This window comes from Pogonomyrmex barbatus, unplaced genomic scaffold (assembly GCF_055798465.1).
Source record: "Pogonomyrmex barbatus isolate J1 unplaced genomic scaffold, ASM5579846v1 scaffold17, whole genome shotgun sequence".
Taxonomy (NCBI): domain Eukaryota; kingdom Metazoa; phylum Arthropoda; class Insecta; order Hymenoptera; family Formicidae; genus Pogonomyrmex; species Pogonomyrmex barbatus.
In genome coordinates, this window is record NW_028297113.1 from 6,642,751 (window position 1) to 6,662,188 (window position 19,438).

Consider the following 19,438-nt stretch of genomic DNA (forward strand, 5'->3'; position numbering starts at 1 on the left):
CAATCTACAACAATAATCTTACCTTCCTCGCGTGGCAATATTCTTTATCAATCACTTCAGCGAGAATGCATTTCCGATAGACGCTCGGCTTCACCCCCACATCCAGTGCGTCTATGTAGTCCGAATGAAGAAAATAAAAAGTCGAAGATTCTTGGTACACTGCGTAATTGTTGTGCATACCATCCCAAACTACAAGTACCACATCGCCTGGATTGCAACTGGTGACAGTGATGATCCCTTGTTGCACCATCTTCGCCACTTTTTCTGCGACTTTCTTATGTATGTACGAGGGAAGGGAAGGGTGGAAGCATATCGATTTGGAAGATGATCGTCGACTCGGTTCCGGGCTCGTAGCCGCGTCCCGACTTGAGTTGGCATCGGAAACTACCGCAACCGACGCGTTCATGTCCTTATCACGGCTCTCCGATGGCATCGATTCGGTACTAAACCTTTTGGTTCGTTCCTTCAGCAATTCGATTTCCAAACGAATTTTATCCGTCATTAATGCCTCCACTTTTGCTTCGGCCGCTACTTTACTCGCGCGTATCGAATTTAATTCGCAAGACAATCGCTTATTATCGTTCTCAAGAGATTCAAGTCGCCTCGACAGCCGAGCTAGATCATCGTCGTCAGCCTCCAATCGCACCTTTTTCGATTCTGAAACTTCAACTTCGTATTTTTCAGATTCCAAATCCTTAAAGACATCCTCCAGTTCACTTTGAGCAGCATCCAACCGATCGTAACTCAAATCTTTGTGTACTCCAGATTCGACAGAATATCCAATATCTTCGTTTTGTTCTAAGACCGTTCGCATTGTCTTCTCTGCGGCTTCTTTACTCTCCAACCATGCCTTATCCGCTTCAAGATTTTTCATCTATGTATAGACCAAAAAAAATATATAATTATAAAAAATAAAAACATATATAGCAGACAATAAATGAAAATATACAATGATCTAAAGATCTTTCTTTGATAGATATTTATGATACAATACCTTCTCCGTCAAGGTTTGCTGTATCTCCGATTTCAATTCGAATTCTCCAATTAATCGATCTATCATGTTCTTATAACGCTTGCCCTGTTCGATAAGTACGGCCGTTCTCACTCTATATATCTCTATCTCTCTATTTTTCTCTTCGACTACTTCCTTCGCCAATCTTAATTCGTTATCCAATTTCGCCATGCAGTCAGCCCTCTCTTTCTCGATAGCGGTACGAACTGCCATGGCATTCTCAATTTTCATATCTTCTCTTGCTTGCGCCAAAATCGCCTCGTGATTCGCAAGCTCGATAACATCCGTCCGCTGAAAAGAATAAAATTAATATTTTCTCCACTTAATTTTCAATAAAAATGTAAAGATATCGGCAGACTTATTTACCTCAATCTTCTCTAGACTAGAGTCGCTAGGACTTCTTTCCATGGTAGAAGCAGCCATAAGTTTAAAACGGCTTCGAATAGTTTCCAACTCCGTCTTATATTCTATCTGCAGCTTATCGGTCGCCTCTTTCACCATTCTCTCTTGATCGTTGCGCGCAGTCGCCAGATTCTCTTCCAGCTCTTGAATTCGTTTCTGACATTGCGTCAAAGAATTTGTCAGAGAGGTGATCTCGAGGAATCTCTCGTCATTCGTCTTTTTCACAGCCTCCTCCTTGTCTATGCGCGCTTGCTCTAGTATTCTCGAATAGTCCTCGAGTTGCTGGTGTAAACGAGTTTGTAAGTTCCTCCTCTCGATCTGCTCATCCTCCAACTTTTGATGCATCGTGGCGACCAATCGCTCGTGTTCCGCCAACTCAGTCTCCTTTTCCAGAAGATTACGTTTGAGCGTGCAGATCTCCTCTTCGCGATTCTGCATCAGCTTCTTAACATCCGCTATCTCGTATTCATGCTCAATCGTCAGTTCCTGCTCGCGCTCTTGAAGACGTCGATCATATTCCCGCGAATGCAGGGATAATGCTACCCGTACACGTTCCGTCATTTCGACGAGGCCGCTTTTATCCTCGTGAGATCGATCGCGCAGAATCGCCAATTCATTTCGAACAGAACTAAGCTCCTCGCATACAACCGTCTTCATAGTCTTCAGAATGGATCTCAATCTTTCCACTTCTTCGCGCGTATTACCAAGATTCTCCTGAAATCGCGAGCACCAGAGATATCCCGATGAGTATTCCAAAATTTGAAACTTGTGAAACGAATTGTCCTCGACTTTGTGAAGTAGTCAAGGAGAATTCGTCAAGGAGAGATTAGTTAAGGGAAATTCCACTCTCTTAATTTTGAATGTCCGATTTGTGCGGTACGCATAATTGCAACCATTTTAATTTAGAACGAATGTTTTTTTTTTTTTGTGAAAGCAATCATGTGGATGAGTTCAATAGGTTCTGAAGGAACGTGTGGGATTAGGAAACGAGTGCGACGCCAGCTATCCTGTAAAAAATCAAGATGCGCGCATAAATATATACGCACACGCGCATGTATGCACGTGCTCAACGCACGCGCATCTATTATTGGGTGCCATTGTATTTGTGCAAGCAATAAAGAAATCAGAGAGCGCAACAAAATCGGTTCAGATTAGTTCGAGCAATTGCGAAACATAAGTGAAGCAGTAATACATACCCACGTTTCACGAGATCTAGTTTGCATATACAATTCTAATAATTCATTAACGAATATAAACAATACAAGTACCTAGAAATCACAAAAAAGAAGAGCGAATCAACTACTAGTACATTTCACGAAATATCGAGCAACACTTTCAACATTTCGATGCGGGAGGATAATAGGAAAGAAGATAAAAATGAAAAAGAAAGAGAAAGTTATATTAATTTTTAGAAGATAATGAATAGTGATAAAAGCGGTACTTTACGGAACGTTTTACGGCTACGACTACGATAGATGTCTGTTAGCGAGCTGTAAGTCGTCCAGTACCTGAAGGAGGGACACGAGAGCCTGATGTTGACCGTCGGCGGGATGTTCGCTGAGACTGCTGGGCAGAGACTCGTCCATGTAAAACTCGGTACCCATGAAGTCGGTAGCACCCACGCCGACGGAAGGACTGCTACCACCGCTACCAGACAGCGGGTGCTGATGTTGCTGATGCTGGCCGTCGCACATGACGGAGGACCGTGGCAGGGAAGGAGGATTCGGACTGAGGGAATGTTGTTCCTCGAGCGGCAAGGCGTCGCGATAGTTCGAAAGACCGCTTGCACCGCTGCGGAGCAAGCAATTGGAGGAATCGGCGGCGCCGTTCTCCACGCACTCGGTCAGCGGACTCAGCTGCACCGGGCGTTCGCTCGTGGCGGACAGGCTGGGAAATTGGAAAGAGCCGGGTTCGCTTGACGTGGACGAACGCGTCATTAGGTCCGCGACTTTCGAGTTTAGCGGGGAGACGTTAGTCGAGGTCGAGGAAGCGGGGGACACGCTTCGAGAGGCACCAACCTCCAATTGCTTCTGCCGTTTCTGTTTCGCCCCGTCGAACACGCCGGGCTTGGTCGCGTCCACGCCGGCCTGACCGATTTTCTCGAACTCCTCCGTGTCGGTTTCGGATTCGAAGTCGCCCCTGAAAATCGATACGATTCATCGTGATGGACGCAGTTTGCGTAATTAATTTTTACTTGCAAGAACAATAACAAGTTAAAAATTTACCTGTCGGACAACAACGGTGCTCTGGTACGTTCTTGTTCTTTCGCGGGAATATCGGTGCTCACAGATGTCGTATCCTTCTCCTTGTTGCCATCGGTGCTACCTTCGGTAAAACTTTTGGATAAGAAAAACTGCGTGATGCTGCTCAAATCCGGTGTAGAGATCGAAAGCGCCAAGTCTGGAAGCTGTGATCTTAATGACTCCATGTCGTCCGCGGTCAGCTGTAATTAAATATTGAAAATATATTATTGCAAATATAAATATATTTCTATGATTAAGAAAATTCCATGTAGATCTTACCTTAGGCAATCCATTATCAAAAACAGAAGGTGCTTGCGTCGCAAAAGGCGGCGGCGTATCCTCCAAACCTGGGAAGAGAGTATTCAAGAAGTGACCGTCGAATTTACTCTGAAATTCTCGCCTACGCGCCAACTCCTCGCTGTGAACAGTCAACAACTGGCATGCCAAATTGCTCGCCCATACGAGAAAAGCCTGCGAAAAGGTACGCCTTCTGACAACTTCTACTACGGCGCTTAGGTACATTTGCGGGGCCAAGTGGATCTGTTGGAGCACATCCAGATGCCGTCGCAACCGCTTCAAACTCTCGTGATATATGATTAGCTTGTTGCCCACTTCCACCATCTTGTTCTCCACGTACATAATCCACTTCAGGCGATGATAGATATTCACTGAGAGCTCCTCCTTCGCCTTGGTACATCTACGGCGGATGTCGCGCAACTGATTGTGATTCTGCAGCATGACGAGTAACTGCCGCCGGTGGGAATTGCAAAGATCTGGCAGAACGCTCGCATCACCTAAATTGCTCGCACGATTTTGATTCTGAAGAAAGCCCTGAGCAAGCTCGCCCTGCTCGTGAACGAGCCTCTTAGTCTGTACCATCAGCTGTTCCAGGGCAAACAGCCTCTCGCCTAGGCCCTTAATCTCCTTCATATCCTGTTTGTTAGCATTGTCGATGGCTGCGTTCACTTCAGCTTTCAAGGCTTGCATCAATCGTTCGTCGAACTGCTCCAAGCCACGCGAGCATTGATACGCCACTTGCTCTAAGCTGCTCTGATTGTCTTTCGCAGAGATCCACCGAAGCAGACTCAACACTTCCCCGCTATCCTCCGACGTGGTCTCAGAAGTCTGACTCGGTTGATCATCCGGACTCAATAAACCTTCGGCCTGAGCTCTCAAGGCCGGCAAAATTGGAATTTTTGCGAGAGTACCAAGATCCGCGCTAAAACTGCAAAAAAATTTATTTTTTTCACATACAACTTCGGTATTTAATATAATATATACATTTAAAAACATACACATTTAAAGATTTCCTCTACTTCCAGGCTAAAGAATTTGTTATTTATTACGGAACAAAATATTATCGGACAACGAGTAATGTTTTCGGATTATATTTGGCGAATATTACGATGAACTTTGACACGCATATCTTTGGATAAAATTAGTGGTGCCATTATTCAATTACTCATTAGCGGTATAACAAATGATAATTGAAGTGGCCACGATTAAATATGATAATCAAAGCTGCGATTATTAAAACATGATTCAATGGTAATTATATTCCATTGTAATTAAAGTAATTATTGAGAGCAGCATTACATTTACGGTAGCTGCCACGCTGGCTGGTAATTCATTGCGAAAAATATGTTTAATAATCCGTAATGCACATCCTAAGCCAGCTAATTCGAAACTTTCACTATTATTCAATAATTATACTGCGCAAACAACGACGGTGGTAAAATCTACAAAAGAACACCAGTCTTGCCGCATTAATCATTCTATTCGTTCGGTGCAATTTTGCCAATTAAATTGTCGAACTCATAAATTATTGACTAACTTACGGGCAAGTTACGCAACTCTGGCGCGACATGCCATTTATAATTCTCCTGAAACTCTATTTTTATTTACGTTTACATTATAAATTTCCCGCAGAAGTTAACGAACTACTAAATTCACCGTTATTAAAAGGGGGAAAAAAAAAAAAAGGAATATAACTCCACGACATTCGTGCGTTCCAATGGAAAGTGGAATTGATAGAGGAAACGTACTTGTCGAGAAGTTTCATATGCTGCTGCCTCTCGGCGAGGTACAGGACGAAAGCTTGTTGGAACTGCTCGGCCCGTGACTGAAACATTTGTGTGATATCCTCGAGGTTTGCGACTACCGCGGCCCAGCCTTGCTGCTGGAGATGCTGATCGTGAACCAGTCTCTCGCAGATCCTCGTCTGCTCTCGCGCCAGGCCGCAACACTGCTGGGCCAGGTGGGCACGTGCACAAAGGGTCTGGTAGGTGGCCGGCATCGCCAGCGAGGCGTCGATCTGTGTCTGCAGGTCGACATCTAAACAAAGAATAATCAAGATAAACACTCAATCCCGCAGATGACAATGTAATCAATAGCTACGGCACATTTTTCTAATGATAAATCTAGTAATGGTACTGAAAAAAAAAAAAAGTATATATATATATATATATGCGTTACGAAATTGCAGTAAATTTCCTCCTTTCGAAAATTGCGCACCGCACAAATTACACGTATAACATTACGGGGGAAAAGGCAACGATATATCTCTAGGAATGTATATTAGAGAAAGTTACGTTTATCCCGTGTGCAACCTCAATTCTAACTTCAGCAAAGTGGTTCTCTTTCGATCGCCGCGTGCATACTACGCCTGGAAGCGACGAGAAAACGACGCGTAATTGTTTTGTGCCTGTCATGCGCCCGAAAACTCTCTCGTGCAGCTTGGCGACTTCGCGACTAACCCGACAGAGACACGAGTGAGAGACACGTAAGACAAATAACTGCGGATTTAAAGTTCGATCGTATTACGAGCGTATTTAACAAAGGCAGCTAGAAAGTATTCGAGATTCACGCGGGGGATAATGTCAACGTGAAAATTAACAAAGCTCGTCGCAATCGCATAAGAACTATAATACACACGTCGGATCAGGGATCGAAGCAAGTGGCAGGTGTATAATTGATCGGCTCGCAAGAGAACGTAATCTTGGCACGCGATGAAAATTCAAGGTTACCGCGACACACATCGCTTCGGTAATCTTACGTCATATTCTAGATCCAAGAAGCGAATTGCGCTTCTCAGTCATGTTCTTAATTAATTAATTCATCTGTGCGTGCATGCGTGCGTGAGAAAAAAAAGGAGAGGTCACCCCGCCCCCCTCCGCCCCTCTCCTCGGGCCGAAGGGAGGAAGATCGACGCGCGAGGTTGAGGAAAATCAGAATGAACGGTGAAGAAATAAATGAAACAGAGGAAAGAACCGTGACGTGGCGCGGGTATTATAGACGTCGATGCACAAGTATTATAGACGGATATCTTGCATATTCCATCACGCCTGCTCCATACGACGATAATGAATGTGAGATCTCGATCTCGATCTTTATAGACCGCCGCTGTCCGAATGACCCGACTGCTTTGCAAATGCATAAAGTGTATCTTCATTATGCGCGATCGAAGAATCAGAGATGTAAAATGCCGCAACGCGTGAATCGTATTCGAAAGTCAGATAAGTCGTCGACAAATAATCGCAGAGAAGGAAGAAGTGTACCGGATGTAATCGTTACGTTTGTTTATCGAGGTTCCTTGCACTGATGCTCTACTTGCGAAACACGTATACGCATAATATATATATATATATATATATATATATATATATGGATTAAGAAAGTGGATTCCCATTTTATCGAATCTGGAAGTCCCGATTTACGATAACCCTCCGGACAACAATAATTATTTCTTACACACATACCCATTTTTATCTTTCTTCTGCACGCGTTGCTCGTTTTACGGTATGTTAAAAAGATTAGGAAAAAAAAAAATTATGCTCAATGCGCTCTTTGACCATAACGTATCGTACGATTTACTCCGTACGATTTCACTCGCCTGTATTATTCATACCGAGAATCCAATGATTTCTTTTTTACCGCCGAATACGTAACTATTGTTATATAAATCTGAACTGCGATGATTTACATGCGTAATTTTATAATGGGCATTTTATTTCTGTCTCTCCAGCATTCAACGAGCACATTTAGAAATTGTAACGCGTTTCTCTCCTCATTTATATACAGCAAAATTAAATATATGCACTGTTATTATTATCTCGCACTCGTTTTTTTTATGCGATACAACAAATCGATAATCTCTCGAGGAAAAGTTTGACAGAACTGAACTTGTCGCAAACGAGAGTGGCGCGCGGGCGCAAAAACATATTTTTCTTCGTTCATAATCTACTTGAGAGTGCATGATCGACCGCACACCGCTCCTTACCGAGGCGTTCCTTCAACTTTCACGGAGGAGATAATTGAGTCGCGAAAGATTATTCGCGACAATAAGCGTTATTGTGAAAAAAGCGCGGACAAGCGGTATCAAGCCGGGGAATATAACGTGGCGTAAATCATTGCCGGTTATTGAACTAACGATCTTCATCATTTTACATATGGAAGATTTTTAATCTGAAAGTTTCTCTCTCTCTCTATCTATCTATCTTTTTCTCTCTCCCACCCTCTCCTCTTTCTTCCGCAATTATCGTCATAAAACAAAAAAGGAATACGGGAGCTCTCGAGTCTAAGACAAAAATATGATACTGAGGGAAACAGCGGATATAAGATATTTACTATAGGTCTATAGGTCTAATGCAGGTATACCGTACACGTCATTTCATCGATCGTATCTTTTATAGAGTGAGCCTGAACGAAAGTTTGCGTGTAACTGCACGTAGTTCCAAGGGTCGTGGAAACCTGCATCAGACTGGGGACGCAACTTCGGGATGATTTTTATAAATGCGTTTCGCCATGCGGGGAGGAGATCTCGGAGGTAAGAAACAAATCCGACTCGGCTTCGATTTTTACAAAATGATTTCTTTCAGCTTCTTCGGCAGACTCTCGAACGCTAGTGGTAGTTTAAACGCTTCAGTTCAAATGAACGAAATAATCGCTTATTTGCGAGAGCATCGGGAAGTAGATCCCGTGCCTTTACGATGTGGCGCTCGTTATCTATCGACATAGTTGCATCGGCGACCGCAACATCGAAGGCTACCAGCTAAGTCCACGACCTCATTCGCACGGTAATTGCACGCGCGGTGCGGTGCGGTGCGGTGCGGTGCGGACGCGCCGAAAAAGAAAAATCGAACGCGATGGCTCGCAGGGGAATTACGAGAGGCAGTAAACGCTGATATAATTGAAGCGCGGAGAAATCGTGTTAAAGGCACGTTAGACAGACGGCGTCGTTCGGGACAAAGGAGTCCGACGGTCCGACGCGATAGAAGTCGCTTTTCGAAAACGCTAATGCACGGGACGAATAAAAGCATCGATTTGTTTGTATACTGTTGTTATTCTCGGATATATCTCGAGTCGTATCGTAACGCGCAACTTAACGCGTTCTCCTTTCAACAATGTCGTTATCTAAAGGAGTGCCGGAGTGCGTTTACGGCACTCCGGGCGTTTCAGCGAGGAGCACTCGGGGTCGAGCCTAAATAGTAAATGGCGAAGTCTGTGAAATACAGTGAGTGCGTAGCGCTTACGAGGAAATATATATTAATGTCGTTCCACTTTCCTGCCGGTAATCGTTTCCTTCATTTTGCGAAAAGCTTAACGGTACGAGCCACAACATGATCACGGAAAGCGAGGTAATAATGTTCTCTCAAAGGAATTGCCTCTCTTTTTTTTTTTTTTCCTTTCTCTTTCTCTCTATTATATCATTTTAATCGCGATATCTCTCCATCTGGGATCAATCTCATCGCTCGATTCACGACCGATGACGATCCGGATGACTCTCGCGCGCGCTTCGTGGAATCTCGAAAGAGTCGCCATTAAAGTACGAAACAAAACCATCGGCGAGGCTCGGCCTCGTTCACACGATAATTGCAGCCTGTGCTCTGGTCTCGAGCAATACACGGAAAATCGCATGGTTGCACCGCCCGTTGCCGGGTTCCCGCGCGAGTGAAACAACCGCCATGGAGCTGCGAGCCATGTTCCACCCCAAGTGAGTGAGTGGTTCCACCAACAAGAAAGTCTATTTTCATTTTTTCTAATCTTCTCGCAGGTTCTACCGAACCGATCTTTAACTTTCACCCGCGCTACACCGTGGCAAAAAGGACGTATTAATTTTCTTTCGTACCGAGTTTTTCCTTAATTAACAAAACGGCTCGTTACGAAGATAAATCTGTGAAACAGCGAACATAAAAGCGCGAACATAATGCGCGAATCCAATTATGTAAAAAAAAAAAAAAAAAGAAGGAAAAAAAACAAATGTAGAATAAATGTAAGCATTAAAGATATTAATTTGAGTCAATTTCTAAGTCAATTTCTTAACGATTACGAGAATGCTTTGTTATCTATTTCCCGAGTACACAAAGGAGCTCCTTTATTTAATCGCCAACTAGCAAATTGGTAGTATCTTAAGATTTCTTAAATTCGTCGAAAGATCTATCATCCATGTAAAATAATCAGCTGATCGCGATCGTGTTACTCGCGGGTGACGTTCCGCATCGCAACTCCAGCCGAGTAGTTTAGCGGAGTCGACCGCAAGGGAAGTGTGCTTATCAAACTATTATAATGATTACACCACGCGAATCGGAGACATCAAAAGACTCGCCGCGACGTTACGTGGAAAGCCTTCCTAAACGCGTAGGTTTAGGATCTGTCGCAATACGCGGGAAATAAGAACCATTACAGGCTACAATGTAGCCGCGTTACGTTGCGTACTCACACAATCACGCATACGCAAAAAAAAAACGTGGTTACGACACGCAAATGAAAATAGCAGGTCACACCTCGCTGCGAGGTATTTATCAAACGAACTCAACTCGTTCTCGCGTCGCGCTCACCGCCGCCACCGCCGCCGCCGCCGCCCACCCCTTCCCCCCCCCCCCCCCTCGATCGGGCAATCAAATCGCGATCATCTTCGAAAAAAAGCGTGCACTTTAACGCCTAACGAGATATTTGATTTATGTGTGATCTATGCGCCTGATGTACAACCTTCGCCTTAATAGCGCGAATAAAAATCCCCCGAGGCGATGGTTGCGCAAAAATTTCATTTTTACAGCGTATCACGTTCGATGCTGCATAATTGCAAGAGATATATGTCAGCTCCGCACACACGGCACCGTGGGGGGGAGGCGGGGAGGGGGGGCTACATTTTGTGGGATGAAGCAGCTGCGCGCGCGTGCGTTATTACGGCAAAAGCCCTGCAGTGACGCGTGCGCGGTTATTAAATATTTATTCGCAATTACAGTTCGCGCAATTTGGACCTTTAAATCTGTGTCGACTCGACACGACTAACGTTAGTTCAATATCAATTTACCAAGATGACCTGAAATAAGAAGAGCAACGTTAGCTTCACGCTGACGTACGCCAGTCGTAATTTATCGTAGAAGAATAACTCGCTCTACGCTCGGCGATCGTGTAAAATTAAATCGTAAATGCGATTTAATTCAGGAATTACTCGGCAACAGACACTAATGATCAGGCGGTACAAAGATCTCTGTGTATCATACCTATTAATTCTGCTTTGAACGGGACACACGTATAACTTTTTGTTACATGTTCGACTATCTCGTAATATCGATGCTAACGTTTTGATAAGCCGACGCTGTCGATTGCACGTATGTTTGCCTACCGGAGGGTCCAACAAGCAAATGAACTAACGCAATATGTCACCCACTTAGTAGTCACATAGAATTATCTGAAAAAGAATCTGCAGAATACATAAAAAAACATCCAAAATACATAAAAAAAAAAAAAAAAATTTCCAGCCAACCGTAGATAACCCTTTGATTTATTTCACTCGTGAAAGCTGGTAGTCAAAGTTAAAAATATACGTACACGTCAACCTTGCCAACACACATTTTAGCTTAATATCAGCTTCATTCGTTATCGAGGTTAGCGTTATCTGCTCTAAATTCTTTTACTTTCTTTCTTTCATTTTTTTTTTTTTTTCCAATTATTTTATACGACAGCATAGGATGCGGACGGTGATATATTGCGCGCGTATCCGAAGTAACGTTGATACTCACGATGTAGCAATGTGTACGCGATTACCGTAATCCCCGCATGCATGCAGCACATATACAGCACGAGCACATATACGAGCGTACATATATACGCGCGTCCGCTATTATTGCTTTCCGCGATCCTGTGTCCGAGGTGGAGGTTTCCATCGACCGCCTCTCGTCGAAGTCAGGCCAACGGGGAACGTTCCCCGACGTGTTCCGTGCTTTATCGCTCCGGCCAATTCCCGGATTATTACCTGAACAATTTCGTCCTTAAGTCGCCACCAAGTCGCGAATTCTTTACATTAACGATATCCCCTCAACACGAACGATTGATTGTCGTTGATTGATTCAATGTCATGACTGAAAATTGTCCTGTACATGACAATTAATTTTCTCACTATATAAATAAACAGAATGTAGAATTTTACGAGTCCTCTGCGACAAATTTCGAATTATTAAACTTTATATTTCGTTTGAGATGAAGTATGTTCAATTGGAAATATAATAGATAAACTCGCTTCTGTATTGCGGAGAGATAATTTTTCAGTTACAATTTAATAATAATTTAGAAAACACAAGGCGGCATCGGCGCAACGAGATAAGCGATATTCCCGCAAGTCTTTGTCTCATTGTTCGTTTCGTCAAGCGTTAGGAATGAAAAACCGCTCCGTGTAGTAACCTAACGAACCCCTAGCTACGAGGTATCGACTTTATATGCACATGCACTTGGCACACGCGCGCGTATACAGGATGAAAAAACGTAATAGCCTGGGTCACGGTGACCCGACGCGGGTTGCACTCGGGTTTAACTTTGATCTCGGGGCCGGGGAATCTCACGTCGAGGTAAATTTTGCAAACTGATCGCGAACTGTCCTTTCAAGGCGCAGATGTAAATGTAGATGATGCAAAACGCTAACGTCACCGACATTTTCACGGAAAATCGCCCGTTTACTTTCGAATGCCGTTACCGCAAGTTTTGTGCAATGTTGCGAAACTTTCTGTCAGCGGGTTCATCATCGATACGTACGTAGCGCAATTTCCCGCGACGGGCTAACACCTCTCTTTTACTCATTGATCGTCAGCGATTTTCTCCAACGGTACTATTTGCAGTGCTATTTTCCGTCAAGATCGTTGACTCCGTATCTAAAGCCGTATCTCGCCGAGCGTTACCGTTTTCGCATCGACTCGGTGGCAAATGTGTGTGTCTCCTTGCGAATACGCGATAGCCGACATGATTTTTTTTCCAATGCCGCGATATTACGTATCGCAAAACGAGACTACGTGCCGTGCGGTTCTCGAAGGAGGAAGACTTATCGCGTCACAGGCAGATAATTACAACGCATGTATATTTAGGAACGTATTTATGGATATCAGGCAAGTAGGTGTTCCAATAACGTTCGTACAACGTAACGTGCGACAACATAAACGCACGAGAGACGAAAGCGGGATATATATCGATTTTATCGACTTACACTATTATGACATTCTAAATAAATTTCTTATAAATATCTTATAACTATAACGTAAAATATTATCATTTGTCTTTTGCCGGTTTGCCTATCCGATTTCACATGATTTAGATTCTATGAGAATATTTTTCGGCAGAAATAATTATATGATAACGCGAAGGAGGAAAACCGTTTACCAGTACCGTTTTTGTCCGCGATGAAACTTTGATCAAGGTCAATCTCGTGCAAAACCGATGATCGCAAGCCGAAGGTGGGATGACGATAGTCAGATCTCATGAAATATCGCGTGATGCCAAAGATATCGTCTCGTGGCGAATGCAATTTCGCTTGCTTTTCGTGTTCGCAGAATCAATTGGTATGGAATGATATGGAAAGAAAAAAACGTCGTTCGAACTATTTAAATCCAATCGTGGCGAATTGACGAATAAGAAGAGAAATTCTATTCGTGTTGCTGAAAATATTAACGAGAGTATGAAAGTGTCTTCTTCGTTTCAACGTGGGCTGGGAATCGATCATTCGTCTAGAAGAAATAGCATCGCGGTTATATCTCCAGTGTTAAGCACTTCGTCGGTCACGTTTGCGTTCCACGCGATCAATGACGAAGGTATCCTCTCTAGCGTTCTACCTAATCAGCTGACGATTCCAACGTCACATCGGTGTCTTCGATTCCCGATAAATACGAACGTTCCGTTCTATTCGCGAAACTCCAAAACAACAACCAATTCACCTTTCCGATGGAGGACTATTCCGATCTTAATTTAATCCTAATCGAAGTCGATCTCGAGACAACGCGGTATTTTTCATGCGATGTATTTTTAATGCTTCGCGGTATTATCGCTCCTCTAGAAACCAGTAGAAGCGAATATAACGATCCACTGTTATTTGATGTGCGCATTCGCTCGAGGACTGACAACATTGACAATCCAAAGCTACAGTAATGGAGATTCGGATCCATTCGTTCCGTGAGACTGGTGGACTCGTAAATGCCCACTACTTGAGTTACCTTCGCCTGTACGCGTCCGTATAATTCAATCGTAGCCGTAGAGGTAGAGTCTGCCATAATTCAATGCACGTCTCATTTCGTTTCTCCGGGAGAGCCGAGTGTGCTTGACTATACGTCGCGTGATGTTGCCTCCGCAATCGGCGGCGAGTTAAAGCTGCCTCGAGTATTCGCCGCGACGACTTCGGGAAGCATCAACAGATTGACTATTTTTGCGACTCTGCGGAAAAGCGTCACGCCGCATGCTGAGCGGCCTAGTTTCGCGTTCTATGCAACGGGAACTCGATCGCTCTCAATGTCACGTCGTCGAGATGCAATTGCTCGGACGCGCGCGCGCGCGCGGATGGAGAGCCAGATGGTTATCCCGTAGATAACAGAATCAGGTCGAACGGTTGATCACGAGGCTCGTTAAACAACGGGCGGATCAAAATTTGCGCGACGACTACGTCTATGACCCGGCGAGATTTACGATGACATGGAGATGATATCGGATGCATAACGCGCCCCCGTTCTACATTCCGATGCCAATTAGCGGGCTCTAACGGGGTCCCGGATAAATAATCAAGTCCTTCCCATACCTCCTATTATCCTGTACTCACGTTAGAGACTATCATGCTGGACGTGACATGCTAGCACGAGAAAACCTCGAGTGCGCCCGGAGGTGTAATTAACTGGAATGAATCTAGCACCTTTTATATAATTACCACACCTGCGGTCGTTACGAGAGAGAGAGAGAGAGAGAGAGAGAGAGAGAGAGAGAGAGACAGAGAAAGACATAGATCTGCCGAATAAAATGCAAAAACAAAATCAGCAGAATGTACGTTTATTAAGTTACATTTGCAGTCGAATAGATCTTTATGCTATTATGTAAAACAAGACATTTCAAATTACCACTTGAGAAAGATTTACGTCAAATATTAATATTCATAAAAAAAAATAAAAATTTAATTAATAAAAATTGCATCTCTTACATAATCCTTTATGTAAATCGATTATTTTTTTTTCATTCCTCCTTCTCTTCTCTGATCATTTTCTATAGTAAAATACTATAAGGTCACCGAAAAGCCAATCTATTTTCCATCACCGATTAAATTTTGATATGCGTAAAATTTATGGCGCATATCATATTCATAATTAAATTTAGTGCTGTATAAATTCAACAAACGAGACGGAAGATGAAAGTTTATCGATATGATATTCGTAAGAAAATTCCGCTGATATTTAGGTTCTTGTTCTTGAGAAAAATCGTCGGTGTCGATGTATGGCTAACTAAATCGCTATCGCTCGCGTCGTACGGTGCGTATCGGTTTCGCGGATGGGTGTGATTTGCGGTCGTAGTCACGAAACGCTCGAGAAACACGACTCACCGCAAGAGGTATGCGTGCTGCTAAATCATCGAGCTCGCGCCTCGATCGTACGATCAGGGAGAAAGAGAGAACGAGCGCGATAATGAAGCGAGTCGGGGAACACGCGGCAATCTAACGGGACAAAACAAAGAAGAGAGTGACTCTAAAAGAAAGTATAAAATAGGACAACGCGCATATCACCGAGCCTAAGTAAACTCTCAGGGGTTTAAAGATAACGGGACGGGAACGAGAACCCATTTCGAGAGACGGCACGGCGTGCCGTTTCTTTACTTTTATCATAATACGAAAAGAAAGATAAGAGATATGTACGTGTGTATTTTCACGTGTGTGTGTGTGTGTGTGTGTGTATTAACCGAGCTTGACGTTCTGTAACATAAAACTCAAACCGACGACGAACATTTCATCGTCGATCACGGTCACTTCCGACTTTTTTTCTCTCCGAGAAAATTAGGATAAGGATCGTTATCGGCGTCGTCACGTTAATCTTCCGACACGGCTCCTCCGATAACGTACCGCGCGACGTCAATGTGACGGCATCTCGAAATGTTCCGCCTCGTGGTCGAAATTAATCACCCGAGTTCGCAACGCTGACGCAGGATTAAGCCGTGAGAATCTAATGATACGCTATCGGGCATTACGAATGAGTTGCCAAATTTATCGTGCTACGGAAAGAGCCGTTTTATTTCGAGATACATGCCACTGTAAACATTGCCGTCTGTACAAGGATTACAATAGATTACAACAGATAAATCCATTAACTTACAAAAACACATCGTTTACGCGTCGTAGCGAGCGGTGATATTTTTTTTCCCTCGTCACGTTTCTTTCGAAAGATAATGGTACTGACATTTGTTTTGTTAAAAAAAAAAAAAAAAAAAAGTAGAAATCTCACTGAGATAAAACTGCAGTTCGATTAATTGTAATCGTACGTCGGCCTGCATTAAGGCCTGCGTTAAACGACGCAAGCCGATATTGGCGTGTCGTTAAAAAAAAAATCTTCATCTACGTTTCGCCGGTGAAGAAAAAGAAGCTGGCTACTCACCGGAACCGTAATCTATACTCGGCGTGGGTGGAAGGCTGCTCTCAATGGCGGCCTTGCTGAACAGATAGATTGGATTCGTGTCGGTACCAGCCGAGTAGGAGCATACACGTGCATTTGGTTCCAAGCACTCGCCTCCGCTCATGAGCAGCACCTGATGCGCCGCTACCACGCCACATTCCCTCTCGATCGCCTCCATCAGCTGGCTGACACTGCACAGAAAAGTCAAATTACGCATCAACGATCAGTAAGGAGCAGAGAGTATTCACACTTGAATATTACGGAACGGAGACAATTCTTTGTTCGACAATTTCTCTTCAATCCCTGTTGCTGTTCTTCGTAATTTTTAAAATAACGAAAAAACTACATGGATAATATTGAAAATAATATTTTCATCCATAATTACTTAATTATTGAACTGTGTAAAATAAAATTTTTGTAGAGAAACTTGTAAACACTATATATTTAGAAAAGAGAGATGTATTAAAAATATAAATAAAACGTATAAATTATTACATATAGATTAGATTCTGTTTATGTAACTGCATATTATAAAATAAAATTGATCGATAACCTTCTCGATAATTCTGATAAATAAAAATTATTATGGACGTGAAGTCTTTTCTCAATGCTCCACGTTGGAGCCGGGAAAGTCTCTTCCGCTTCAGTAAATCAAGGGCGATATCACGCCTTTAGGCAAAGAAAAAAGCACCGGCTCGATTTGAAGGCTGAGATTACGACCTGATTTCTGTTAAGGAGCTCACACCGCGGTCGTAATTGCCGGATGGTGCATTTCCATCGCCGGATGCGATGCAACAGCGAAGAAATAACGAGGGTAAAAAGACGATCGGGCGCGTATTGTGAGCGCCTTAACGACGATAGAGCGGCGATTGCCGTAATAACGCTTCGCCGCGCGAAGATAGATGCGTTCGCGTAAGGACAATCACGAAGCCGCGACGCTCGGTGTCCTGACGTAACGTGATGGAGGAACTGCCATTAATTCTTGAAACAGATGGATGTACCGTCCGGTATTATTTCAAGTACAGTGGCAGTGCACGTGCCTCGTGTGTGTAATTAAACTGCCACCACTCTGTCAATCACGTACGGCTCGAGTGCGCTGATGCAAAAGGCATCGAGAGGCGGACGAAGGAGGAAAGGGGGGGAAAAAAAAGGAAAGATTAAAACTGACGTGATCGCGCGGCGTGCGGAACACCTACTTACGTAATCGCGTTTATAATGTTGCTCTCTTAAATGTTATCTATCGCCATAGTTTTCAGTCCACGTCGTTCAAGTCCACTTTCGTAATTTCTTTTCTCGCTCTTTAATCGTCTCGCGTATCAATATATATATATATATATATATATATATATATATATATATATATATATAACATTCTTACTTTACGACGTTTAAAAAAAAGGGGTCTTAAAGTCGACTCGTTCGGAACACAGTGGTCATAAATGATGCTTAAAAGGAATCGAACGCGGTACGCCGGGCATCGTTAACACTCTAAGGCAAGGTTAATTAACGGATAAGGAGCGCTCTTACTTCAAGGAGAAGGCGCGCGGAGATGCGCGCGGCGCATTAATTATAAGAGGACGAGCTTGCAGTTTACACCGTCGACGTTAATAAAATTGTTGCTCTCGCAGATACGGCGACAAATTGACCGCCTTTCACAGCTCGAGTCGGTAAGGTTTTCGTCATCCGCGCGGAATATCCCCGTGGGGAGGGGGGGGGGGGATGGAAAAAAAGACGTGACATCTCCGACGCGACGCGACGCGACGCAACGTTGCGCAAGCCGTACTCAATTTTCGTTTTCTCAGCGAGAATTAAATCGGCCGAAAGATGTCAGCTAATTTAAGTGGGTGATTTAAGCGTCAGAGTTAAAGATCTCGGGTTGCGCTAGCGTTGATCGAAAGCGCCTCGCGCGCCTGGCACGGGAAAAAAACGTACCGAGCGCGGAATATCGCCAGTCACGTATTCGACGGCTACAGCTGACTCTACGGGCACATTCAACTGTGCGCTTCGTCGCGTCTCGAGACTGCGTGTCGTCGATGGTTACACACGTCACGTTACGGCACGGCACGGCACGGCGAGGCTCATATTTCACGCGATTTCGTCGCGTCTCGATTTCTTCGAGGTACTCGGATTTCTTGCAAGGGAGCGGAGAGAGGGACGGAAAATGAAAAGAAAGAGAACTTTCATTTAGATCGACGGTTATACATTTATTTGCGCGTCAATAGGCGCGCCAATAGAAACGAGCGAGCACTGGATGACGCGCACGACTTGTTGAAGATCGTCCAAACTCGAAGGAGCGCGGAGCGCTATTTTTAGCCTTTCAATTTTCAAAGTCACCTCTCTTCTCGGAAACGCGAGGCCTCGTTTGGGAAAAAAATTTCTTCCGAAGAAAAAAAGGAAATCCATGAAAATCGATCGATCGCGGCCATTAGCGAACGAAACTTATTTATCGGTTACAATCGAGGAGGAATATTACGCTTTCATTCCACGCGCAAACGGCCGGATGCAACTTCAATGTTTTATGATGATTGCGACGGCCGCATGTATTTTTCATGAATTTTCGCGAGAGATGTTTGCGCAAGGAGAATAATAAAACCGAATACGCAATTGCAATGACTCGAACGACAAAGTCGCATGATTTTCATTCACGCGCAGATAGTCCTTATCGACTAATGTAAACAAAGCGAAGGTAACCGAGCGAGAGATATGAGCGTCAGTTGATATTTCCGCCAATACCAATGCGATTATCAGGAATCGACTTCTAGTCCTAGTCCCGTTTAATCGCAACGACAACGATGCGATTAGGCGTATTTGCTCAAGTCGGGTTTATCAAGCGGAGAATAAAGGCAAATCGAGGCGAGGGCACCCTCGCGGATTGACACATA

The 19,438-nt window shown here is 43.9% G+C and overlaps 1 protein-coding gene across 3 annotated transcripts in view; it reads right to left on the bottom strand.

The window, feature by feature from the left end:
* The window catches only part of Atg17 (autophagy-related 17), a 28,761-nt gene that overhangs the window by 4,661 nt on the left and 4,662 nt on the right, over nucleotides 1-19,438 (bottom strand). For 2 of the 3 annotated variants that reach the window (XM_089074675.1, XM_011631685.3), the window contains exons 2-9: nucleotides 16,539-16,747; nucleotides 5,703-5,991; nucleotides 3,937-4,882; nucleotides 3,640-3,857; nucleotides 2,923-3,553; nucleotides 1,379-2,128; nucleotides 995-1,303; nucleotides 23-874 (exon numbers count right to left, since the gene is read on the bottom strand). In XM_089074675.1, the coding sequence (XP_088930801.1) occupies nucleotides 23-874; nucleotides 995-1,303; nucleotides 1,379-2,128; nucleotides 2,923-3,553; nucleotides 3,640-3,857; nucleotides 3,937-4,882; nucleotides 5,703-5,991; nucleotides 16,539-16,747 (4,204 nt within the window). The remainder of the gene's footprint in view (nucleotides 1-22; nucleotides 875-994; nucleotides 1,304-1,378; nucleotides 2,129-2,922; nucleotides 3,554-3,639; nucleotides 3,858-3,936; nucleotides 4,883-5,702; nucleotides 5,992-16,538; nucleotides 16,748-19,438) is intronic. The other variant, XM_011631686.3, reaches the window with a different exon arrangement.